The 26,221-nt window shown below is 44.8% G+C and overlaps 1 protein-coding gene across 6 annotated transcripts in view; it reads right to left on the minus strand.

The window, feature by feature from the left end:
* MYT1 (myelin transcription factor 1) overlaps nt 1-26,221 on the minus strand; it is a 169,765-nt gene continuing 143,544 nt past the window's right edge. For all 6 annotated transcript variants that reach the window (XM_083618428.1, XM_083618425.1, XM_083618426.1 and 3 more), the window contains 5 exons: nt 19,696-19,917; nt 15,685-15,776; nt 13,397-13,500; nt 8,981-9,124; nt 1-3,981 (listed from right to left, as the gene is read on the minus strand). In XM_083618428.1, coding sequence (XP_083474554.1) covers nt 3,841-3,981; nt 8,981-9,124; nt 13,397-13,500; nt 15,685-15,776; nt 19,696-19,917 — 703 coding nt within the window. In that variant the 3' untranslated portion in view covers nt 1-3,840. The remainder of the gene's footprint in view (nt 3,982-8,980; nt 9,125-13,396; nt 13,501-15,684; nt 15,777-19,695; nt 19,918-26,221) is intronic.

The following is a 26,221-nucleotide window of genomic DNA, read 5'->3' on the forward strand; positions in this document are numbered from 1 at the left end:
TTTTTTTCCAATGTGATTCTTTATTATTTAAATATGAACAGTATTCCTTCACATAAACAATTACTCAGCCATCACATAACCGACACACAAACATGACAAAATAAATATACAACAAGAGCACAGATCAATTTTTTTATGTTTAATTTAAATATTAAATAAATAATAAATTACATGTTTTAATTTTTTTTTAAACCGTTATCAGTGCCTGAAACAATAGGATCGTCGAGAAGACAAAATAATAACAAAAACAAACGAAGAAAAGGAATCTCTCTCTCTCTCTCGCTCTCTCTTTCTGCATTTTGTCCCCACCCAAAATAAAATCAAACAAAAAACTTTTTTTAAAAAAGCGCTTCAGTTATAAAATATCTTTAAAAAAATTCCCATTGTTAAAAGAATAAATAACAAAAATATATAAAAATAACTTGGTTGCATCAAAATTACACACGAAAGTTAGATTTTTTTTTTATTTCTTCTTAGAGGGAAATATTATTGTTTTATTGATCAAAAAGTTGTATTTCTTTCAGGGATTTTTTTTCCTGCCTCCTTTCCTTTCTCATGATGTGATGTCCAGCTTCAACAGAAGTATAAATTTAATAAATTAAAAATGATTCAATAAATAGTCAAAAATAAAATAAAATAAGGTGTTGCGAATACAAATTACACACATTTCCCCAAAATTAGGGTGCATACAGAAATATGACTCACTGTGTTTCCCTGCCTCCTGCTATGTAAACCCAACTCCCAATGCTTTTGACAGGCCTAGTATTTATCAGCGAATCTGTTTTCTAACTTCCCATGCTACAGTCGTTTGCTTGACTCTGAAAGTGTTTAGTTTTAAAAGTACCACTTGCAGTTTTGTCCAATCTACAATTTGATCAGTGCTTTAAACAGAAGGATGGGCACACTCTATTTTTTTTAAAAGATTAGAGAAAAATGCTTTGAGGAGGTGGGTTTTTGACGTCTCAGGCACAAGCCAGTCAGCACTATGCATATCTGGCCTTTGCTGCAGACTGGTAGAAACTGCTTTTCCCTACAGCTCTATTCTCTGGAGAAGATTGTACATATAGTCAAAAACACAGTGAGTGCCCTTCCACAGCTGTTGCACCACTCAAAGGATGTGCATTTGAATGCACCCTTAAATAATTTACAGAATAATTCAGCTAACTACTTTCCCCCCAACCCTTCTTTTTCTTTAAAGGAAGTGCAAGTTCTCTACTCTGAAATACTAAATGATCTGCAATCACCATCAAATTGGACTCTATTTACATATTAAAAGCATTGTCTTTTTTTAATACTTATTTTTTTCCTTCTTTCGTTTTTTTTTTTTGCACTTTCCATGGGTTGTATAACTAAGCCAAGTCAAAGGGCCCAATGCTGTGATCCTCTCTAGCGCCCAAGTGAATTTACTCAGATGAGTAAGTTAAGCATATGAGTAAAGTCACCAATATCTACTTCGCCCCTTCTCCATTGGAGTTCTCTCATAGACTTCAAAGGGTTTTAGTTTATAGCCTAAGTATATGCAGGGCTAGGCTTTTAAGGCATTTTCATACCGAGACTTTAAAGTGGTTCTTGTTTCTATCAGGCATGTAGCCGGAATATAAAAACCTACACTGGCCAGACTAATCATTTGCACTACAAGTGCCTCTCCTGCATTTTCGCTTCTGCTGCAACAATGACCAAGTATTCATATATAAAGGGAAGAGGCTCAAAAGCTCACCTATGAAAATGCTCTAAAAGGCATGTAGCATTCCACGGGCGGGTGAATATTTATCGTTCCCCCTTCCCACTGTAGTCCCTCACATTCCTCCAAAAGCCACTCCTGAAGATTGGGGGACCCTCTGGAGCAGTATTTGGGGTGTTGGAAGGGGCAACACCAGAAGGAAAAAAACTGGCACACACAAACACGTGTGCAGGAGGTGGTGACTCAGCTGTACACATGGAGGCTATTTTGATATCAGCCCTTCTCCTCACAGAATCAACAAGCTTTGTCATTCACTTCAATGAAGCCCGGACTTCTTCTTCTTCTTTGCTTTTTGTTTTCAGGGAAAGACCTGACCGAGGCCATCTTAAGCTGGCTAGAAAATATATTTAGAAGTTATCAGGGGGGTTTAGTTGCGGAAACTAAATTATTGCCGAGAGAAGGGAGATTTCAGCACCAGAATATGCCATCTCGCAGAATAGTTAATACTTTTATCGTGTTCAATTTTTAATCTAACACATTTCCCGGCTTTTGGATATGCCGGGACCACAGTTCACAAACTGAGGACCTGTAGAAAGAGGCAAGAGTGGAAAAGGGGGAGATAAGAGATGCTTCCTGACCCTTCAGAGCTATATTTTCCTGCATTTTGGATTGGATCTGGTGGCAAGATGTGGAATGTCCCCTAGTCAACCAGTATAGGGCAGACAACTATGGGGAGTTTGTGATGTCTTGTTCTCCACCATAACCCCTCTGCACTAAGATGGCACCAGTGACCTACATTTGGCCAACTGCTAATGGAGAAGTTTAGAAAGTTCATTTCCTTGACTTAGGGGAGAATTTGAGAATCCACACACGGAATCAACGTTGGCGCCTTCCCCCGCCACTCTTCCCTCCTCAAACAAATCCAGCAATACATAATGTGGACGAATGAGGTGCTGAAGAAATTTGTTTTGCAAAAGACATTCACTTCACTGTAGTTCTTGTAAGTGCACAGCGGACTATGTGTACCAAAGGGGTTATAACAAAACAAAACAAAGTGGTTCTTTGGAAGATCTATACCCAACTGTTCCTTCTGTAGAATGGTGATCACTCTGTTTTGTTAAACTAATTTTTTTTTAAAAAAATGTAGAAAACAAAGCTCAGAACCAAGAAACATTGCCATGTATTATGAGCCAAAGTCCATAGCCAAGAGTAAATACTCCTTGTAGACTTCCTTTTGTTCCTAATCGCTTCTTATACATGTCTCCGGCATGGATGTCTGCAGCGCTGTGCAGCTACGCAACGATGACCACGACAACAAACAGAACCAGAACGGTCAGCAAAAGGACTTTCCATACTCATGTACACTGGACCATGACACATTTAAAATTCTTCCATACGAAATGTTCCAATATTGGTCTGTTCATTAATAGCTATTATCTTTTTTTTATTTTTAATACGGACAAAGGAATACTGTAGTTGCAAACTCCAAAAAAAGCTTCCCTGAGAACCTTTTGTATTTTTTTTTTCCATTGCGCTTTCTACTGGAGACCCAGAGCTGCTCTTTCAGAAAATAAAAAATAATGCTACTCTAGAATACTTGTAAGAGTTCTCATGTCCAGCAGATTCAGATGGGTGGCTCGCCTGCAGCTCCTGTTTCTCACGTACTACAACATGCCACATCAATCATGTGTTATCTTGGGAACATGACCATAAGCGATACAGGGTTGTGGATCTCGTTGCGGCGCAGACAAAAGCCCTGTTCTTTGAATGCTCTAAACCCGGGACTAATTCTATTATGGAACTTTCTTTGATGGTGGAGGTGCCTAGCAGCTTGTGAAGACCGTTGATCTCCATCTGCTCCCAACACCATCTTTGACTCCCACCACCACACGGTATGGGGTGAAAAATAAAAACAAAACAAAGCCCCACAGTTTGCCAAAGAAATGCCACTGAGTAAACGAAAACATTTGAGTTCAGTTCTGCTTCTTGTGAATGGCCTCTTGGTTAAGTTTTGGTCCTTTTATTCATTCATTCAACAAGTTTCCTAACTTGTAAACCTGAATATGCAGAGTGAAGGTCCTTCCAGTTACTTTTAACGTCTTCTTTTTTAAAATTTTTATTCCCCCCCCCCCCTATTTTTCTTCTTTGTCCCACTGTAATTAGACCTGAATTCCTTTAATGGCCTGTTTGATGCTTTCCAGCAGGTCCTTGTTCTCAGGATTCTGGTAGCATTCCTGGTTCGTGTACATGTCAGTAAGGGTGTTGACGTACGCATCAAAGTTCTGCTCACTGATTGGCTCCTGCTCAAAAGAGAGAGAGAGAGAAAAGAAAAAGAGTAAATAAGCAAGCAAACATATGAATCAAACTTAGAAGCAGAGCACAGAGAGAAAAGGCTCTAATATTGGACCCAGCTCAGTCAGGGGTCAGCAAACTTTTTCAGCCGTGAGCTGGTCCACTGTCCCTCAGACCTTGGTGTAGGGGGTTGGGGGCAGACCATATTTTGGAAAAAATATGAATGAATTCCTATGCCCCACAAATAACCCAGAGATGCATTTTAAATAAAAGGACACATTCTACTCATGTAAAAACATGCTGATTCCCGGACTACCCGTGGGCTGGATTTAGAAGGTGATTGGGCCGGATCCGGCCCCTGGGCCTTAGTTTGCCTACCCATGGACTAGATCCACATTATCTGCTGGGCCACAGTGCTTCTCCCTTATCTATTACTGCTAAATAACCACTACTAAATGTGCTTCTCTTTCATTTTGACATTAAAAAGGCCCATATTAGTGTCCATTGTTATGTCCACCTCACAGACCTTTTTGGCATACAGTGTGGAATCCTATTTAGCATCAGTTGGACAATATCCTGATCTTCCAAAGGAGATGAATTAATCAACAAATTAAAAATGAAAAATTCAACAGAACTTAATTACTCCCAGGTGCAGGATTACCGCTTAGGTCTGCCTTCGCCTTAAGCAGAAGTGCATCCTTCAAATCACTTAACTCAGGTTAACTTTAACTTTACTGTGTCCAGTTCTGGGCACCACAGTTCAAGAAGGACACTGACAAACTGGAACGTGTCCAGAGGAGGGCAACCAAAATGGTCAAAGGCCTGGAAACGATGCCTTATGAGGAACGGCTAAGGGAGCTGGGCATGTTTAGCCTGGAGAAGAGGAGGTTAAGGGGTGATATGATAGCCATGTTCAAATATATAAAAGGATGTCACATAGAGGAGGGAGAAAGGTTGTTTTCTGCTGCTCCAGAGAAGCAGACACGGAGCAATGGATCCAAACGACAAGAAAGAAGATTCCACCTAAACATTAGGAAGAACTTCCTGACAGTAAGAGCTGTTCGACAGTGGAATTTGCTGCCAAGGAGTGTGGTGGAGTCTCCTTCTTTGGAGGTCTTTAAGCAGAGGCTTGACAACCATATGGCAGGAGTTCTGATGGTGTTTCCTGCTTGGCAGGGGGTTGGACTCAATGGCCCTTGTGGTCTCTTCCAACTCTATGATTCTATGAACTTTTAAGAGAGCTTGGGCGTACCTTCTTGATTTCTAAATCTAGAACACTGTGTCCCACAGAGTTTTGAGCACCCCCCCCCAAATCAAGAAGGTGGAAGGCTGTCATATCTGATTTACAATCTAGACACATGAGGGCTATTCTCAAGCGGAGGGCTGGGCCTGTTGATTCACTGAGCCCAACATCAATTTCACAGCAAAGTTTAAATCAGCTTTGCTATAAAACCCCTAATGTGAAAGCAAAACCCGCATTAGCCGAGATCTTGTCTTTCATTTTGTTCTTCCAAATTCTCTCCCGTTTTCATACACGATACAAAAAACACACATGAGGGGCTTCTTTAGCCTCAGTCTTAAATTCAGTGGGGCTTGTCTTGTGTGAAAACGTATTAAGGATCAAGCTGTAGCACTCTAGCCAGCTTTCTTGTTTGTCCAACCCCTGTGCCACATTTAATGTGCTTTAACCAAGGGTAGTGTGTCACACGCGATGCAATTAACTACCCGAAAATCCAGATAAATTGCATCTCCTTTCAGCTGTCCGACTTCAATGCAGATTATAAATAAATAAATAAAATTCCACAGCCAGTAGTGGCATCATGCTGGTTACTGTTAAGACCTTGTTATGTTAAATATAATATACTCTCTTTATCGTTGTGATTGTTCAGCTGACAGCTGTTCAGGGCAGAACTGAAGCTCCCTGCGCTATAATGGGAGCTGTAAGATCTTTCCGACATTGCAGTCCAATCCTGTCCTATCTCCACTCATGCTGTCTTAGACTAAAAAGGCAACATGCACTGTTGATGGAGCTCCTTTTGTCATTTCCTTACCTACTTGGGCTATGAGATGTAATGAGAGACAACCAAAAAAAGCACAAAAGGATGAGATCAGTGGGGAAAAGACAGCAGAGGAGGAGGGACAATGTAGCTTTCAGAAACATACAGAGGGTGCTGCCGCCTCCGAAAAATTAAGTGCCAGACAAAGCATTTGGGCTGAACTGTGAAATTTCAGTTTTTCCTAACACTTTTTAGATCAGTGATCTTGCAGCTTAAACAGACAACGGTGAGCAGCTGCAAACCTGGTAGCCCATTTTATTAGACTTCCCAAGTTACCTATGTGTTCTCCTATTAAAATGTGTGTGTGTTTGTGTGTGTGTTGGCATCTGTCTGTCTTGAGAGACAATAGAGTGAGTCTCTGGGGTATCTGAAGAAGTGTGCATGCACATGAAAGTTCATACCAATAACAAACTTCGTTGGTCTCTAAGGTGCTACTGGAAGGATTTTTTTTGTTTGTTTCATCTGGGGGTGAAGTTAAACTTGTAGCTGCTGCCTCTCACATTGTTCTCACTGCGATAGCAGCACCGAAGTGACCTCCTTGTGGAGCAAGCCTGGGCAGTGTGTATGGAACTCCTGGGCTCCGCAAACAATAAGCTCCCCCGCCCCCCGCACTCAGCCTCACTGATGTGGTCTAAAGGAAAGCAGAGCAATACACTGGGCACCAGCTCGGCTACAGGAATTGCCAGGAGGCATACAAGATGCCATCCATCTGTTTAGAGACTCCACTCCAGAAGATTTGTGTATGGCTCACTCCGTAGCTTTTTCTTCTCCCAAAGATGTCCTGCAAGGCAGTGGGGGCAGGGGTGAATGAAGGCATTGTGATACCCGGGGCGGGGCATTGCTATGTAGGGTGCATGTGCGGCGTTGCTACGTACGACGCATGCACTGTACGTAGCGCCGCTGCACATGCACTGTACATAGTGGTGTGCCGGCGCCGCTGCTCTAGCGCTGTACGGACGGTGCTGAGATCCTCCATTCGTGGCTGTAGCGGCGACGGAGGGATCCCACTACTGTCCGTACGACACTCGGGGGCGCCGGCAGAAAACTGCTATGTACAGCGCATGTTCGGCGTTACATACAGCGCATGCGTGTGATGCCACACATGTGCTGTACATAGCGGTTTGTTGCCACTGTAATGGCGACAGAGGATCCTCCACATGCGGCTGCGGTGGTGTGATGGCTGCTCACGCGGCCGTGAGCCCCTGCGGGGTGCCTTCTTGTCACCCCCCAGACATGGCACCTGGGGCGAACCGTCCCCCCACCCCCGTTGTGACGCCACTGAGTGGGGAGGATTTTTTCTTGGGGTTTGGTCCCAAACTCTTACTTGCCAATGAGTAAAAAAAAAAATGGGTAAAAAGGGTAAATGACCCCAGGACGGTTAAGTCCAGTCAAAGGCGACTATGGGGTTGCGGCGCTCATCTCGCTTTCAGGCCAAGGCAACCGGCGTTTGTCCGCAGACAGCTTTCTGGGTCATGTGGCCAACATGACTAAACCTCTTTTGGCGCAATGGAACACCGTGATGGAAACCAGAGCACACGGAAATGCTGTTTACCTTCCCGCCACAGCAGTACCTATTTATCTACTTGCACAGGTGTGCTTTCGAACTGCTAGGTTGGCAGGAGCTGGGGCAGAGCAACAGGAGCTCACTCCATTGCAGGGATTAGAACCGCTGACCTTATGATTGGCAAGCCCAAGAAGCTCAGTGGTTTAGACCACAGCGCCAATAGTATAGCCGCATGGCAGCAGTTTAGGATCAGAGTTTTCCTTCTCCTAGATGGGCTCCCTTCCCAGGTGAACAAGCCCCATCTGCCCCTCACTTCCCTCTACAGCATGTGCAGAAACTGCCTTCTTGACCATTGGACCCCCTTTGGTCTTGTCCACTCAATCCACTGGAGCCAGTCTTTGCACTCAGGGGAAGTCCCTAACTCACCAAGGATTTGAGACCCATCGGCTACCCTCACCTGGTTTAGCCGGCCAGCTGAAGCCACTTCCTGTGGCTGCTGTCGCATGCTGACAGCTTCTAGCAGCTACAGGTGAGAGCTGTAGGTAGACAAACTATGCCAGAAGGAGCACAGTTTAACCACCAAATATAGAAGCTAAGAAATCCCTGCCTGATCTGGCAGGTATGGTAGCCTTGATTCTGTGGAGCAACATGAGGGAATAAAAGTAATTGATACCATTAAGTGAATTTACTTTGCCACCACGGGGGGCGGGGGCTGGGGGGTGGTGGAAAGCAAAATATATATGTGAGTGCTGGGCTCACTGGGCTTGGACCTTCTTTTTGTTTTATACCCACATATTGCAGTGCAGAGGTAAAGCTGCCTGGGATTGCTTAGTTTTGCACTTCCTTGCTTTCAAGCATTTAAATTGCTCTACCTTAGGCATGGACTAAGGCATGGGACGCGGGTGGCACTGTGGGTTAAACCATAGAGCCTAGGACTCGCCGATCAGAAGGTCGGCGGTTCGAATCCCCGCGACGGGGTGAGCTCCCGTTGCTCGGTTCCTGCTCCTGCCAACCTAGTAGTTCGAAAGCACGTCAAAGTGCAAGTAGATAAATAGGTACCGCTCCGGCGGGAAGGTAAACGGCGTTTCTGTGCGCTGCTCTGGTTCACCAGAAGCGGCTTAGTCATGCTGGCCACATGACCCGGAAGCTGCACGCCGGCTCCCTCGGCCAATAAAGCGAGATGAGCGCCGCAACCCCAGAGTTGGCCATGACTGGACCTAATGGTCAGGGTCTCCTTTACCTTTACCTTTAGGCATGGACTCTATCTCTAAATGGTACTTGGGCCCTTTTCCCCTGCTGAATTTTATGAAAGGTGGAAAGAACTAATAGTGTGGAGCTCTTTTTCTGCCACTCCTTAATTATACGCAAAGTGCATTGCAAGGATGCTTTCTGAATCTGGTTCTTTATCACACTGCCAAAGGTTCGGTGCACGGGAGAGATTCTCACCATGTGTGGAAGGCGGATATTGGCAAGACTTTGGATAAGAGTCTGGCTCAGCCCTGAGAGCTCAAGGAAGAGGGCTTCGTTCTGCTCCTCTATAATCTTGTTCTCCTCCTCAATGTTCTTGAGGTTCTTCTCCATGCTTGAGATCTGTAGGAGGTGGGAGGGAAACATGGATTAGGGAAGAGAAATGGTCACTGTCTTTCAACATTCTGTGAGCGCCACAAGGCTTATATTTATTAGGTTCATATCCTGCTCCACAAGTGGAACAAACAGGTTCATGGCTGCTGCCGCTGCTGCAAACAGTAAGTCTGAACCTTTTCCTTCTTCTCGGTCATCCTCTCTTTTTGTAATGCCAGATGCAGGACATTAAATTATCACACCGTAAGTCTCCCAGCCTTCACTCAGCTTCATTGACTAGTGTTTGCAAAGGCAGAGGAATGTGCAATGCAGCAATATTGTGGGGTAATTAAAGCAATTGACACCAGGCTGCTGTGGAATCTCATTACAAGCATACAGTGGTACCTCAGATTAAGAACTTAATTCGTTCCGGAGGTCAGTTCTTAACCTGAAACTGTTCTTAACCTGAGGTACCACTTTAGCTAATGGGGCCTCCCACCACCGCCATGATGCCGCCGCCGCACAATTTCTGTTCTCATCCTGAAGCAAAGTTTTTAACCCGAGGTACTATTTCTGGGTTAGCGGAGTCTGTAACCTGAAGCGTCTGTAACTTGAAGCGTCTGTAACCCGAGGTACCACTGTACATTCATATACTATGGTATCTCGGTTGTTGAACGCAATCCATTCAGGAAGACCGTTTGACTTCCGAAACGTTCGACAACCGAGGTGCAAAGGGCTGGTTGCAAAGTCAATGGAGAAAATGGGGAAAAACGCAGTGGAAGCCGTTTGACTTCTGAGGCGTGTTCGAAAACGGAAGCAATTACTTCTGGGTTTTTGGCATTCGAAAACCGAAACGTTTGGCTTCTGAGACGCTCAAAAACCGAGGTACCACTGTACATTCAACCAGGCCTTCTCGGTAGTCATGCCCACCCTATGGAACCCCTTCCCAGTGGCATAGCGTGGGGGGTGCAGGGGGGGCCGGCCGCAACATCTGGGGGGGCACTCGCACTCGCAGTGCTAAAATCAGTGCTAAAATCCACGGGTTAGGGGGCGCAAATTACTTGCCCTGCCCTGGGTGCTGACAACCCACGCTACGCCACTGCCCCTTCCCATCAGATGTCAACGAAATACAGTGGTACCTCTAGTTACAAACTTAATTAATTCCGGAGGTCCGTTCTTAACCTGAAACCGATCTTAACCTGAGGTACCACTTTAGCTAAATGAGTCTCCTGCTGCTGCTGCACTGCCGGCACATAATTTCTGTTCTCATCCTGAGGTAAAGTTCTTAACCCAAGGTACTACTTCCGGGTTAGCGGAGTCTGTAACCCGAAGTGTTTGTAACCCGAGGTGTTTGTACAACGAGGTACCACTGTAAACATCTATCTGACATTTAGAAGATAACTGAAGGCAGCCATGTGCAGGAAGGCTTTTAATGTTTGAGATTTTTTTAAAAAATGTTTTTAATACAGTGGTACCTCTGGATGCGAATGGGATCTGTTCCGGAGCCCTGTTCGTATCCAGAAGCAAATGCAACCCGCGTCCACACGTCTGTGCGTGTCACGATGCAGCGCTTCTGCATATGTGTGTGATGTCATTTTGACCATCTGCGCATGCACGAGCAGCAAAACCCGGAAGTAACACGCTCTGTTACTTCCGGGTCGCCGCAGCGCACAACCTGTAAATACTTATCCTGAAGCTACTTCAACCCGAGGTATGACTGTATTTTGTTGGAAGCTGCCCAGAGTGCCTGGGGCAACCCAGTCAGATGGGCGGCAAATAAAACCGCCGCCACCACCACCAAAACAACCACAACATTTATAGGAAGCAGCTGGGTGTGGTCGTATGGGGATTTGGACATGGTGTCACTGGTTTGCAGATAGTACCCAGCTTTGTTCCCCTGTTAAATATGATTCAGTTGTGGCTGGATGCAGGCCAAGAAACCGATACCAAATCCTGTGGGTGAATGATACCTGGGTCTGAGTTATTTGCGGCTGTGCCTGATCCGGATGGAGCTGCACTCCAAAGGGACAGGTACGTACTGGGGGATGCTCCTTGATCCATCTTTGTCACTGAAAGCTCAAGGCTTTGTCACCGGAAGCTTTGGCGGCTGCTAGAGCCTTCTGTCAGCTTTGGTTTATTTATTTATTTTTCATTTCATTTCTATACCACTTTACATTTTAAAGAAAAAATATCTCAGGGCAGTTTTGTCATTACATATTAACCAACCCTATTAATATATTCCAAATACTAGTTATTTTGCTTTGTCCCTTGAGTTGCTTCTAAGTCATCTGAACTGCATGGTTACCAGGATCTGGCCCTAGGTTGGGCAATCGTTCTCTATCTCTTCCTGCTCTCCTCTCACCATTGCTCCCAAGCAGAGACATCACCTTGCCAGCAAAGGTCCGTATAGTTAAAGCTATGGTTTTCCCAGTAGTGATGTATGGAAGTGAGAGCTGGACCATAAAGAAGGCTGATCACTGAAGAATGGATGCTTTTGAATTATGGTGCTGGAGGAGACTCTTGAGAGTCCCATGGACTGCAAGAAGATCAAACCTATCAATTCTGAAGGAAATCAGCCCTGAGTGCTCACTGGAAGGACAGATCCTGAAGCTGAGGCTCCAGTACTTTGGCCACCTCATGAGAAGAGAAGACTCCCTGGAAATGAGCCTGATGTTGGGAAAGATGGAGGGCACAAGGAGAAGGGGATGACAGAGGACGAGATGGTTGGACAGTGTTGTTGAAGCTACCAGCATGAGTTTGACCAAACTGCGGGAGGCAGTGGAAGACAGGAGTGCCTGGCGTGCTCTGGTCCATGGGGTCACGAAGAGTCAGACACGACTAAATGACTAAACAACAACAATGTAAACTAGGTTATATTTACCTAACAGAGAAAAAGGCAAACATGGGAAGGCATCAAGAACAGGAAAAGAAGGGAGGAAACCTCCAGGTGCACAGAAGTTTATCAAGTCCAATGCATATAAAAAATAAATTCTCATTCAGGGGCACACTTGTACACTTTACCAAGGTGCACCAGATACGAATGTTTCTGGACTGGGATTACCAAGCCTCAATGATATCGAAACCGGAGTACAGTGGTACCTCGGGTTACATCCGCTTCTGGTTACAGACACCTCAGGTTACAGACTCCGCTAACCCAGAAATAGTACCTCGGGTTAAGAACTTTGCTTCAGGATGAGAACAGAAATCATGCTCCGGTGGCATGGTGGCAGTGGGAGGCCCCATTAGCTAAAGTGGTGCTTCAGGTTAAGAACAGTTTCAGTTTAAGAACGGACCTCCGGAACGAATTAAGTACTTAACCCGAGGTACCACTGTATTGTAATGTGTTCTATGCGTGGCGACTCTTAAAGCTGGTTGGGAAGCTACAGCTGGTACAAAATGCAGCAGCTAGGCTGCTGAGAATTCTGTCAAGCACATATAACATCTCTGAACCAGGATTAAGGTTTTGTTCTTAGTTTAATAATCCCTAAACAACTTAGGGACGTGGGTGGTGCTGTGGGTTAAACCACAGAGCCTAGGGCTTGCCAATCAGCAGGTCGGCGGTTCGAATCCCCGTGACGGGGTGAGCTCCCGTTGCTCGGTCCCTGCTCCTGCCAACCTAGCAGTTCGAAAGCAGGCCTGTGCAAGTAGATAATTAGGTACCACTCCAGCGGGAAGGTAAACGGCGTTTCTGTGCGCTGCTCTGGTTCGCCAGAAGCAGCTTAGTCATGCTGGCCACATGATCCAGAAGTTGTACGCCGGCTCCCTCGGCCAGTAAAGCGAGATGAGCGCCGCAACCCCAGAGTCGGTCACGACTGGACCTAATGGTCAGGGGTCCCTTTACCTTTAGTTAAACAACTTAGGACCAGGTTATCTGAAAGAATGCCTTTTTCCACATGGACCTCCCCGTTCACAAAGATCTTAGGAGGAGGCTCTGTGAGTTACGCAGCAGCCTGCAGAGGTGGATTTTGTGGGAACCTGGAAGACAGCCTGCTCGATTGTGGACCCCCAGCCTGTTGCTTCAGCTTCCCACCAACATAGGGAAAGAACTTATGGTGAAATTCCATTGGCTGATAGTAACGTCTATTTACTCAAGCTTTTCCTGGCTTCCGATACCAGCTGAATAATTCCTCATTACTGTAACAGTGATACATTGTGGTTTTTAAAAAATTAGATTGCTTTTGTTGCATATTAAAATTGTTGTTCTGTACCAAATTGTTTTATTGCACAGCACCGTGGTGTTATTTTAAGGAGAGCGGGTGTATATGACTATTTTAAATAAACAAATAGTACAAGTGCACTTACCTGTGACTGCAGCTTCACCATGGCTGCTTCCATCTCAGTGTTGGATTCATTTAGCTCACTAATCTCTTTGTTTAACTGCTTAATTTCTTCGTCATTCTCTAGAACTGCAAGGGTGAAATAAAGAAGCGGTCAGACAATTTCCTGCTCTAATATATGCAGATAGAACCTACACGGAGTAGATCCATTTAAATTAATGAAATTAAATTACGTAATCATTTCTGCTAACTTCAGTGTTACTCTGAGTAGCACTGAATACCACCCTTGGACTCCAGTGTACTGTCAACAACAACAACAACAATTTATTATTTATACCCCGCCCATCTGGCTGAGTCTCCCCAGCCACTCTGGACAGCTCCCAATCGAGTGTTAAAAACAATACAGCATTAAATATTAAAAACTTCCCTAAACAGGGCTGCCTTCAGATGTCTTTTAAAGATAAGATAGCTGCTTATTTCCTTCACATCTGATGGGAGAGCGTTCTACAGGGTGGGCGCCACTACCGAGAAGGCCCTCTGTCTGGTTCCCTGTAACCTCACTTCTCACAATGAGGGAACCGCCAGAAGGCCCTCGGCGCTGGATCTCAGTGTCCGGGCTGAACAATGGGAGTGGAGACGCTCCTTCAGGTATACTGGACCGAGGCCGTTTAGGGCTTTAAAGGTCAGCACCAACACTTTGAATTGTGCTCTGAAATGTACTGTCTACATAATAATGCTTAGCCCTCATGTAACACCATTGGAGTGCTCTAAGCACTTAATATACAGATCATAAAAATAAATTTGTTTTCTGTAGTCCTAGGACCATGCAGAGTAGGGATGGTGGAACTTGTATTCTAACAACTTCTGGTGAGAGTACCTTGCTGTTGCTCTAACGGGTAGGACCTAAACCAATGTGTTCACATTACAGTAGCACCTTGGTTGTAGAAATTAATCTGTTCCGGGAGTCCATTTGACTTCTGGAACGGTTCGAAAACCAAGGTGTGGCTTCCGATTGACTGCAGGAACTTCCTGCACTCAATTGGAAGCCGCGTAAGCTGCGTCAGACATTCAGCTTCCAAAAAACGTTCGCAAACCGGAACACTCACTTCTGGGTTTGTGGCGTTCAGGAGCCAATTTGTTCAACAACTAAGCTGTTTGATAACCAAGGTACCACTGTTCAAGAAAGGGGACTTCAGTTAAACAAGGACCCGTGGACAGTTAAGTCTAATCAAAGGTGACTATGGGGTGTGGTGCTCATCTCGCTTTTCAGGCTGAGGGAGCCGGCGTTTGTTCACAGCTTTCCGGGTCTTGTGGCCAGTATGACTTAACCACATCTGGTGCAATGGAACACCGTGATGGAAGCCAGAGCACACAGAAACGACGTTTACCTTCCCGCCGCAGTGGTACCTATTTATCTACTTGCACTGGTATGCTTTTGAGTGCTAGGTTGGCAGGAGCTGGGACAGAGCAATGGGAGCTCACTACCATTGTGCAGATTTGAAACGCTGACCTTCTGATCAGCAAATCCAAGAAGCTCAGTGGTTTAGAGCACAGCGCCACCCACACACCTTTATCAGAAATAATCACCTTGGAAGGTGGTGGTTCTCCTTAGTTAGAGGTTATTAAGCAGATACTGGAAGGTCAGTTTTGGGGGATGCTATAGCAATGGGTTTCCTGCACTGGTAGTGGGTTGGTGAAATGACCTTTAATGGCCCTTGCAAAATTTACAATCATATCATCTCATTAATTATAATATTTAATGGCAAGGTAAGTTGCGCCCCCCCCCCAATCATATTAAAAATGGAGGGTGGGGTGAAACAGAAAGAACAGAGTTTGGCTAGTGAGTTACAGCTGAGAATCAAGGACTTTCTACAACACTGGCTTTATCATATGGTGAGCATTGTACTGCATAATGATTTAAACTAGATCCTTCACACTGAAACCACAACATTTTGGTCACGATATCACAAGGCCAAAAACTGGGCATTTTAAGAGCAAATTTATTGGCGAGGCATATTTTTAGCTTTTGGAAATTGTGCAAGAATCAAATAGTGGAGAGTATGCAATCGGTAGCAAGATGGATATTTACTCCTGTCAGGGATTTCCAGATTGCAAGAAACATGCCGCCTGAATAGCAGAGCAAATTCTTAGCAAGTAAGTTAGCAAGTACTAATTCAATTGGCATGGATCATCTCGGTCCAGTGGAAATGCTAATGGTGTGGACACACACAATCTGTAAGGTTATGTTAATTTTTCCGAAATCAAATTTTCAAATATGCAAAACTAGCCAAGTGATAAATCTGGTTCTCTTACCATCACTGGTCTTGAATTTAGCGTTGAGAATTTCATCCCCTGAGATTTTCCCCTTTTTCCCAGCAAAAGTAGCTCTTGGACACCCCGACAGGCTAAAATGATAAGCAAAAGTGGATTTTATTAGAACCTCCAGGATTAATTGCAGCCAGGTAATTAAGGCTGAGCTAAAATTACTTGCAATAGCATAAAAGCCTCCCTTGTGGGGTGAAATTCAGCATTCTTTGTAAATATGCTCAGTCACTGTGCAATCTCGTGCATTCAGAATTAAGTACTATTTAAGAAAATTAATACCAAGAAAGTGTGCAAAGAATTGCAGCCTTATTCATATCTATTGCCCTAACTTGCGTTGCTCCCAGTTGCCTTCCTTGCCATACTCATGTAAGCAAATCTGACTGGTTGTGGTGACCCACAAGATCACCTATGTCTTACGATGCTCTGTCAGATGTAGCTTTGTGATATTCATTACATGATCCTTGACTAGGTCAGATTACTTATGCGAGCAATTTAGAGAGTACTAGTGTTAAGTCGTGGGTGAACATATCAGACGACACAGCGATTCTTCAAACAGCTCTTGTTTATTCACAGGCCAGAACAGAACTGAACTGAAGGGTTCAGCCAGTCTGCTTATATAGAGGTCCACTAGAACGCAACAGTAACCATTTTCTGTAACTATCCAATCACTGAACGTCACTTTCAATCCCTTATTTGCATATGTGGACCTGAGTGAAAACTATCTACAATATCCCCCTGCTGGCCCAGGGTGAGACTTCAGTACATAACAACTAGGAAAAGGACTCTGTTTGAAATCTATGTGAGCCACTGCATTTAAACAGTGGACAAACAAAGTGGACAAACACCCTGGCTCAGTTTAAGGTCGTTTCCTACATTCCCAAGAAGCAGAAACCTCAGGTGCAAAATCAACAGCAAACATAGACAGCTCTGCTGAAATCACTGGTTCTGATCCTAAAGCAGAAATTTGTTGATGTGGGAAAGCATAAAGAACTTCTTAAAAAAATTTTTTTTTTGTGAGGAAATCTTTCTCCACCTCTGGCATCCTTTCTCATTGTTAATGTTTACATTAACTGTAAATGTTTGCATAAAATTTCAAAACAAAATGAAAATAATGTGTTTTACTTCTCTGGGGGAAGAAATAACCATTTCTCTCTCTTTTTTCCTCCTTGTCATTCAATGGAAAAATCACAAAATGAATATAGCTATTTAATGCTCATTGTAAAATCATTTCCCAGCGATGTTTCCATCCCCCTCCCACCCCAGTTGACGCAGTAAGTTTTTATAAGTCCGCCAGGAACTCAGTCATTTGGATTAGCTTGGCTGAATTGTTCGAAATAAATAAATAAATTGACAGTTGTATATGAGAGAAATTCCCTTGCAGGTTGCCCCATAAAAGATTCAGCAATAAAATGCGGATTCTAATCAAAGCACGTATTTTATGTCTCATAAATCCAAAGATATCCTCCTCCTGAAATTAGTTGTAGTTGCGGATAGCCTGTTGTACTGTTCAGGACTTCATTAGAACCTTTCATGAGATACCCCCAGGCTTCCAACAGCTATTTATTTACTAATTATGTTGCTGTTGTTGTTGTTTAGTCGTTTAGTCGTGTCCGACTCTTCGTGACCCCATGGACCAGAGCACGTCAGGCACTCCTGTCTTCCACTGCCTCCTGCAGTTTGGTCAAACTCATGCTGGTAGCTTCAACAACACCATCCAACCATCTCGTCCTCGGTCGTCCCCTTCTCCTTGTGCCCTCCATCTTTCCCAACATCTTTCCAGGGAGTCTTCTCTTCTCATGAGGTGGCCAAAGTATTGGAGCCTTAGCTTCAGGATCTGTTCTTCCAGTGAGCACTCAGGGCTGATTTCCTTAAGAATGGATAGGTTTGATCTTCTTGCAGTCCATGGGACTCTCCAGAGTCTCCTCCAGCACCATAATTCAAAAGCCTTCTTTACGGTCCAGCTTTCACTTCCATACATCACTACTGGGAAAACCATAGCTTTAACTATACTAATTATGTATTGATTGCATTTATATACCGCTGTTCTACCAGTTTGAAACACTAGAATAAATAAATGCAAAACAAAGCAAAACAAAACATTATCAGGCCAACTTCAGGAGCTGGCGATTAAATGCTTCCTGGCCTGGGCTTCCTCACATCTGCCTTCCCTCCAGGCAGATAGTTCTTAAGTAGACCCAGGGAAAATGTGTGCAGGGGCAGGGACCCCAACAGTTCTCCCAGGCCACTGATGGTCCCTTCAGGAGCTGGTGGCATGAGGTCTGCGGCCTGGGCAGAGGTGCAGGGTGGGTGGAGCAGATACAGTGAGCATGAAAGCTACCATGTTGTGTTGTGAAACAGCTCAGTTGGCTAGAGCATGGTGCTGACAAACGCCAAGGTTGCAGTTTCGATCCCTGTATGGGACAGCTGCATATTCCTGTATTGCAGGCCGTTGAACTAGATGATCCTCAGGGCCTCTTCCAGGGAGCCAGCATGGTTTAGTGTTTAAGAGCAGTGGACTCATAATCTGGTGAACCGGGTTCGCTTCCCTGCTCCTCCACGTGCAGCTGCTGGGTGACCTTGGGCCAGTCACACTTCTCTGAAGTCTCTCAGCCTCACTCGCCTCAAGAGTGTTTGTTGTGGGGGAGGAAGGGAAAGGAGATTATAAGCCGCTTTAAGACTACTTAAGGGGAGTGAAAGGTGGGATATCAAGTCCAAACTACTACTATTACTCTTCTTCTTCTTCTTCTTCTTCTTCTTCTTCTTCTTCTTCTTCTTCTTCTTCTTCTTCTTCCAGTTCTGGTTCTATGTAATGTCCATCTGGCTGATCACTGCTGGAAACGGGTTGCCGGGCCAGACAGACTTTTAGTCTGAGCCAGCAAAACAGTAAGTTCTTCTTTCTTCTTTGAAACAACTGGCACAATTTCATAGGATGCCCCTGTGTGTATCCTCCACCTGCTTTGAAGAATTACAATAGCTCTGGTGACCTAGTCTCAGTTTACAAGTACCAGACGTATCTTGGGAGAAGGATATAGCTGGGCATGGATCTCTCACATCTGTTATCCCGGTGGAAAACTCCACAACTGTTAGCTTGCTTTCCAGATCCATCGGCTCAATGCATGACAGATGCAAAACTGGCCTCTGGTGTAGGTTGCACAAGATAGTTATATCCTGCAAAATCAACAGCTACAATTGTGTTTATATACCCCCTGGGCTTAGACATACAAACAGAGATGGTTCAAGAAATGACCCATAATAACTAGTATAAAATAAGACAAATCTCTCACAATCTCACTCGTCTACGTGCAAGTAAATTCTTGGGAGACTTTTTTTGTTCCTAATTTCCTCCATCCATGCTGTGATGCAGTAGGTTAAACAACACTGGGCAAGGATGAAATATCTAGATCAGGAACAAGTTTTGCCTGGATTTGAAATGGAGTGAATTTTCAACATCCATGCATCAGAAGCTGAAAAGATGTCTTTGCCCGCTCTGCCCCCAAATCCCTGAAGTTCATACGAACTGTGTTTGGACTATTGAAGCAGGTAGCTAATTATATTACCCCCCCTTAAACCACTGACACACGTTTATTCCGTATTTGGATGAGCTTACTGTTGTAAATGAGTTTTGTAGAACTTCAAGAGCTTTGTATAACTGGGTTCAGAAAAGAGCAACCAAAATTATCAAGAGGCTGGATATTTGTAGATTATGTGAATACACTCTTTGGATTTCAGTGACTGTTGCACGAGAGGATCCACATAGATCCACGATCATTCTCTGTATTTCATCTCAAGGGGTAAAACAAGGGGGCATGGGTGACGAGTGCACACTTCATTGAAACCTCAGGCAGTCTAGTACAGATCAGCACAAGAGAGTCTACAATATCTAGATCTCTAGTTTGGTCCCAGGGCTCAGTTCCTGAGCAAGTATCGAGATGGTGTTGCAAAATGGACTTCACTGCTACCTTTTGCAAAAGACACCGGGACCACATGCATAACTGTTACCTTCTGTGAGTGAGGAAGCTTCCATTTGCGTGACCTGAGCCATCACAACCTGGGGTTGGACAAGTGGGACCCTCGTTCTTGAGGGACTTCCATGAAAAGGACGAACCATTGAGAGACCCTTCTTTCTGCCTCCGGGCTGCGAGGGGACACCCCGAGGCACTGCGATGGGAGGCGTATTTGCCACTGATGTGTCCAAGCCCAACACAACCGGGAACAGGGCACCTACAGAAATAAGAAGAAACAACACGGGTGGTGTTTTGCTCGGATACAAACAAACAAACAGATTACAGCTTGGGTCCATTTTGCTGGTGGAAGTGTCTCATGAGTTCCGCTCCAGCCGGCAGAAGGGGTGGGAGATCACTTTCACTCTTCCTTCCTCCCCCCGACAGCCCTTGTGCTTCCCCAAAACTCTCTGCTGGACCACAAGCCCTTGTATGATGGGGAAGCGCTTTGCTTTTGCAGAAGGCAGCTCAGGACCCAAACCTTAGAAGCCTGCCTTAGAAGGCAGTAAAACAGCATCAGCATTATACCACATGTTATGTTTGCTTCATGTTACGTTCTTTCAGGTAAGGGATGCGGGTGGCGCTGTGGGTTAAACCACAGAGCCTAGGACTTGCCGATCAGAGGGTTGGCAGTTCGAATCCCCGCGACGGGGTGAGCTCCCATTGCTCGGTCCCTGCTCCTGCCAACCTAGCAGTTCAAAAGCACGTCAAAGTGCAAGTAGATAAATAGGTACCACTCCGGCGGGAAGGTAAATGGCGTTTCCATGCGCTGCTCTGGTTCACCAGAAGCGGCTTAGTCATGCTGGCCACATGACCCGGAAGCTGTATGCCGACTCCCTCGGCCAATAAAGCGAGATGAGTGCCGCAACCCCAGAGTCAGTCACAACTGGACCTAATGGTCAGGGGTCCCTTTAACCTTTACATTCTTTCAGGTTACGTCCCGCAGCGACCTGGAAGTACCGGAAAGGGTTACTTCCGGGTTTTGCCGCTCGTGCATGTGCAGAATAATAAATAATAATAATAAATTTTATTTATATCCCACCCTCCCCAGCCGAAGCCGGGCTCAGGGCGGCTAACAACAATAAAACAGTACAACACAACACAACACTCATGCTTCACACATGCGCACAAGTACCAAATCATGCTGCACACCTGTGCAGATACGGTGCTTCAGGTTGTGCTCTTTTCATGTTTTGAACAGGCCTCCAGAACGGATCCCGTTCACAACCAGAGGTACCACTGTATCAGCTCCGGTAACTACCCAGGTCAATCAAACATTGAAACTGGCTATAAAAGAAGGAATCTAAGGAACCATAAGACCATATATGGTATTTAAGGCGCACCCTCTCCCCCAAAGGTTCTTTGGAACTGTAGCTCACCCCTCAGAGAACTACAGTTCCAAGCCCTTTTAAAAATCAGCTCCCAGGATTCAAATTGGGGAGATGCTTTCAATGCCTGGTGTGTACGCAGATTAAAATGTTCTGAATCACAGAAAGAAGGGGACTCATTCACTCTGCACAGCTATTCAAAACTGTGTAGGCTGCATGGAAACCAACTCCTAGGGGATGATGGTGGTTCGGTCCCCCAACAGAATATTTGTGTGTGTTTGGGTGAGAGGGGAGATTGCCCCATTCAGTGGAAAGCCTGAACAGAGCCCATGCATGCTCTTCCATGTAAAAAACCCAAACAAAACATCAGCAGCAGATCCCCTATCATATGCCTGGTTACTGTGCAATTACAATTGTATTTACAAATTACAAATGTATCCAAACTTGAAAATGGAAAGCCAAAAGCTGGTGGTCAACAAAAGAGCCTTAAAGAGTCTCTCAGGGCTAATCTAAAAAAAGTAATATAAACACCGACAACTGGGAAACACTGGTCTGAAAGTGCTCCAATTGGAGAACAGCCTTTACCAAAGATGCCATGGGTTTTGAAGAGGCTCGAACTCAGGACAAAAGGGAAAAAATGTGCTAAGAGGAAGGCACGCTTGGCAAACCCTCACCATGATCAACTCCCGCCCAGAAACCTATGTATCCACTGTAGAAGGATGTGCGGATCCAGAACTGGCCTTCAGAGTCACTTACGGATTCACTGTTAAAACAGTGTTTATGGACGACAATCTTACTTGGTTATGAGTGATCTCCAAAGAAGACAATTGTATGTTTGTAAGGCTATGTTATAGCCTAGACAACATCTTAAAAAGCAGAGACGTCACCTTGCCAACAAAGGTCCGTATAGGTAAAGCTATGGTTTTCCCAGTAGTGATGTATGGAAGTGAGAGCTGGACCATAAAGAAGGCTGATCGCCAAAGAATTGATGCTTTTGAATTATGGTGCTGGAGGAGACTCTTGAGAGTCCCATGGACTGCAAGAAGATCAAACCTATCCATTCTGAAGGAAATCAGCCCTGAGTGCTCACTGGAAGGACAGATCCAACATGAGTCTGACCAAACTGCGGGAGGCAGTCGAAGACAGGAGGGCTTGGTGTGCTCTGGTCCATGGAGTCACGAAGAGTCGGACACGACTAAACAACTAAACAACAAAAGGCTATGTTCAGACCTTGTGCTGAATGCAATCTTCCTGGGCCAGGAGATTCCTCGATTCTCAACCCCATCCACTGAATTTCACCCTTACTTCTTTGTAGCCTGATCTATCCAATTTATCCAGATTCTCTTTGGGTTCTCCCCCATGGGTTCTCTCCCTGGCACATCGAGTTCTGCCCTGGCTCCACTGAACATCCCACCCGTTTTTTCCTGAAATCGGAAGTTGGTGGCCCCCCCTACGTGGGGTCCTTGTCATTACGGTTTCTGCGACTGGTTGCGTTTGTTTAAATATACATGTCAATTACAGTCACACACACAAGTTTGCGACTACTCAAAGCTTTCAAAGAAGGAGTCGATGTGGAACAGCACAACCGCCCCTTTATGCAAGGCAGCAATTAGGAACGTCAACGACGACTGTCAAAACAAGAGTGCTTGCCTGCTCTTGAAACTCGTGTTCTGTGTTTCATTGTTATCATCATTATTTTTATTTTATTCCATAAAAACAACAACAGAGGAGTTGACAGTCGAGGGGCTGCACCACCGTTATTTCATACCCGCTCTGAGATAATTTGAAAAACGCTGATCCTGTTTTTAATCATCTGCAAATGCGGCACAATTCACTTATTATATCGTTGCCAGCAGGATGCTCACTAAATTCATAACTGCGTCGCTGTTTATATGATCGCAAGCAAATTACTGAAACCTCAGGAGAAAAAGAGGGAGGCCGAGGGAGGAAAGAAAGGGGAAGGGAGCGATTAGCATGCAGCGTTTACGGCCCAGCCGTTACATATTTTACACTGTTAATTTAACTTTCATTACACTTTTATTGTAAAAAATAAACCAGAGTCTTATTGTGGCAAACAGCTGGCTTGGGATGTGTGGCGTGTGTATGTTTTAAAATTTTATTATTGCTGTTTAATTGAAGTTGCGGTAATGGCCGGTCAATTGAATAGTCGCTCTCCTGAATTGTCTTTTCCTTTTTTATTTTAAAGAGGGAAGGGGAAGGTCGAGATGATTTGTGGAAGGCAGTTGCAATTGATGAGCTGCGTGATGCTGCGTGGCCAGGCCAGAAAGCACGCCCTCCGATGTAAATGGCGTGAGGAAAGAGCAACAAGGCACCAGGGACTATATTAGTCTCTTCTTCTCGGTGGCGGCGTGCGAATCTCGGACCGCAGCCAAGCAGATTTCTGGCACGCAGATGGAGTGCTGGAATTACAGCGGAGCCTCTTTATCGCAAACCTGCAGGGACCTCCACGAGAGCGTACCTTGTTAGAGAAGACAAAATGCTACTTTCCCAAGGACTGGAGGAGTTTGGAAAGGGAGGGGAAAGCTTGCCTTCCTGCAATTTTCTCCACCCGTCCATTTCATATAGCCTCTTATCTGTTCCATGAGGAATACAGGGTGCTGTCTTGTACTGAGACACACCATTGGTCCATCAAACACAGTACTGTCTACACTGGCCGACAGCAGCAGCAGCTCTCCAGGGTTTCAGACAGGGTCTGTCCCAGCCTTTGCTGGAGATCAGTCACTCCTCCTCTGCCCTCCACAAAACACTACGCTGTGATTTGTATGCATTTGTTCATAGTGTAATATATTCAGTGCTTTTCTTCTGGGGGTATGCAGGGGTACGCATACCCCTAAACATTTTGTGAATCTTTGTACTTTTGTCAATTTACTGTATTTATTTTTTCCTGATTTGAACTATAAAAATGGCAGTTTCCCTGAGTCAAAATGAGAGTACCCCTAAACATTTTTAAGAAAAAATGTACTGAATATATTTATGTTTGTTTTTAAATGTATTGTAAGCTGTTGTTGTTGTTATTTATTGAATTTATATACCGCCCTATACCCGGCGGTCTCAGGGCAGTTCACAGAATAAAATCAAGATATAAAAGCACAAAATACCTAATAAAAACAAAAACAGCTCAATACCACCCCCAAACCCCCACATTTAAAATTGGATCAACCAAAGACCTGGTTAAAAAGGAACATCATCATCATCATCATCATTATTATTATTTACCTGTCCTTCCCCCTATGGTCCCAGGGTGGGATGCAACACTTAGAACAGAATGTCAAAAAACAACTTACACTCGCAAAAATAGGGATGGTCCTAAAAATAGACACATCTCAGGTGTCAAAACACTGAGGACTTATTTACACTTAACTTTTCCTCTACGCTTTCCAGGCACAGTCTGTTCTTTAAAGCTCTGTGTCTGAGGACTGTTTTTTATGGGGGTTTTTTTGCTCTGGAGTTTCCCCAGAAAAATACTCTCTATAAAGCTGAATCAGAGGGAATGGCAATCTGCGGAGCAAAAAAGAAAAGAAAAGGGGTGGGTGGGAACGCTCGAACACGGAGTTTTAAAGTGTGGCCCTGTACCTGGAAGGAGCAGAGCAAAAGGTAAGTGTAAATAAGTCCTGAATGGGGATTTGAACCCTGGTGTCCGAGGTTCTAGCATCCAAGGCCCTATCCACTACAACACTGATGATCGTCTTCCAAAGCAACTACTCTATTCCGAACTAAAAATGGAAAGCGTAATGCTGGTGGTCAAAAAAAGAGGTTTAAAGACTGTCTCAAGGCAAATCTAAAAAAATGTAGTATAAAAACTGACAACTGGGAAACACTGGCCTGCAAGAGCTCCAATTGGAGAACAGCCTTTACCAAAGGTGTCATGGGCATTGAAGACGCTGGAACTCAGGACGAAAGGGAGAAACGTGCTAAGAGGAAGGCACACTTGGCAAATCCACACCGCGATCAACTCCTACCTGGAAACCAATGTCCCCACTGTGGAAGGATGTGTGGATCCAGAATTGGCCTCCACAGTCACTTACGGACTCACTGTTAAAACTGTGTTTATGGAAGACTATCTTACTTGGCTACGAGGGATCGCCAAAGAAGAGGAGGAGGAGGAGGAGGAGGAGGAAGAAGAAGAAGAAGAAGAAGAAGAAGAAGAAGAAGAAGGAGGAGGAGGAGGAGGAGGAGGAGGAGGAGGAGGAGGAGGAGGAGGAGGAGACAAGTGTATGTTTGTAAGGCTATGTTCAGACCTTGTGCTGAATGCAATCTTCCTGGCCCAGGAGATTCCTTGATTCTCAGCCCCATCCACTGAATTTCACCTATTCTTTATACCCTGAGCCATCAAATTTATCCAGATTCTCTTTGGGTTCTCCCCCATGGGTTCTCTCCATGGCACATCAAGTTCTGCCCTGGCTCCACTGAACATCTCACTTGTTTTTCTGAAATCGAAAGTTGGTGCCCCCCCTTACGTGGGGTCCTTGCCATTAAGGTTTCTGCAACTGTTTGTATTTGTTTAAATACAGTTAAAACTGTGTTTATGGAAGACAATCTTCCTCGGCTATGAGTGATTGTGAAAGAAAGAAAGAAGTCTACAAAACATTGGCTCTACCAAGTTTCCCACAACTCTGCTTCGACAATCCTTGGCCTGCCAGATTCTCTTTTGACCCATCTTGGGGAGAGCCATTCCCCCCTCCCCCAAACCTAGCAGCAACCTAAGTAAATGTGGACACATTTATGGGCTGCATCGATTGCGCTGCAATACTCCTGAAAGGAATGCAAAGGAAGTCATTGCAGAGGAAGGAGATACAGAGCCCCACTAGTTGCAGTAATGGGCTATAAACTGCACAACACAGCACTTATCTTTGGCAGTGTGATCCATTTTCATTCTTGTTTCTCTCTGTGTGTCATTGGACAGCAGAACGACACTATGGATTATGCATCGTTCTACCTCCCCAAGCAATTTTAGAACATTAAAGTCAAAAGCAAAGTAGCTTTGCTGCTGCTGCTGCTTTTCCAGTAGTTTTTAAAACTGGGCTCGCTCAATTTTTAATAAACTCTGCTTACTCCTGCTAATTGCGACACGGCTCATTTAATGCAAATGGTGCGCTATCCTGGGGATAGAAGTCGGAGCAGATGGCTCCGAAACGTCATCTGGTTCTTACAAAGACCTTTGGATCACTTACAGCA

This window comes from Podarcis filfolensis (genome assembly GCF_964270895.1).
Source record: "Podarcis filfolensis genome assembly, chromosome: 6".
NCBI lineage: Eukaryota > Metazoa > Chordata > Lepidosauria > Squamata > Lacertidae > Podarcis > Podarcis filfolensis.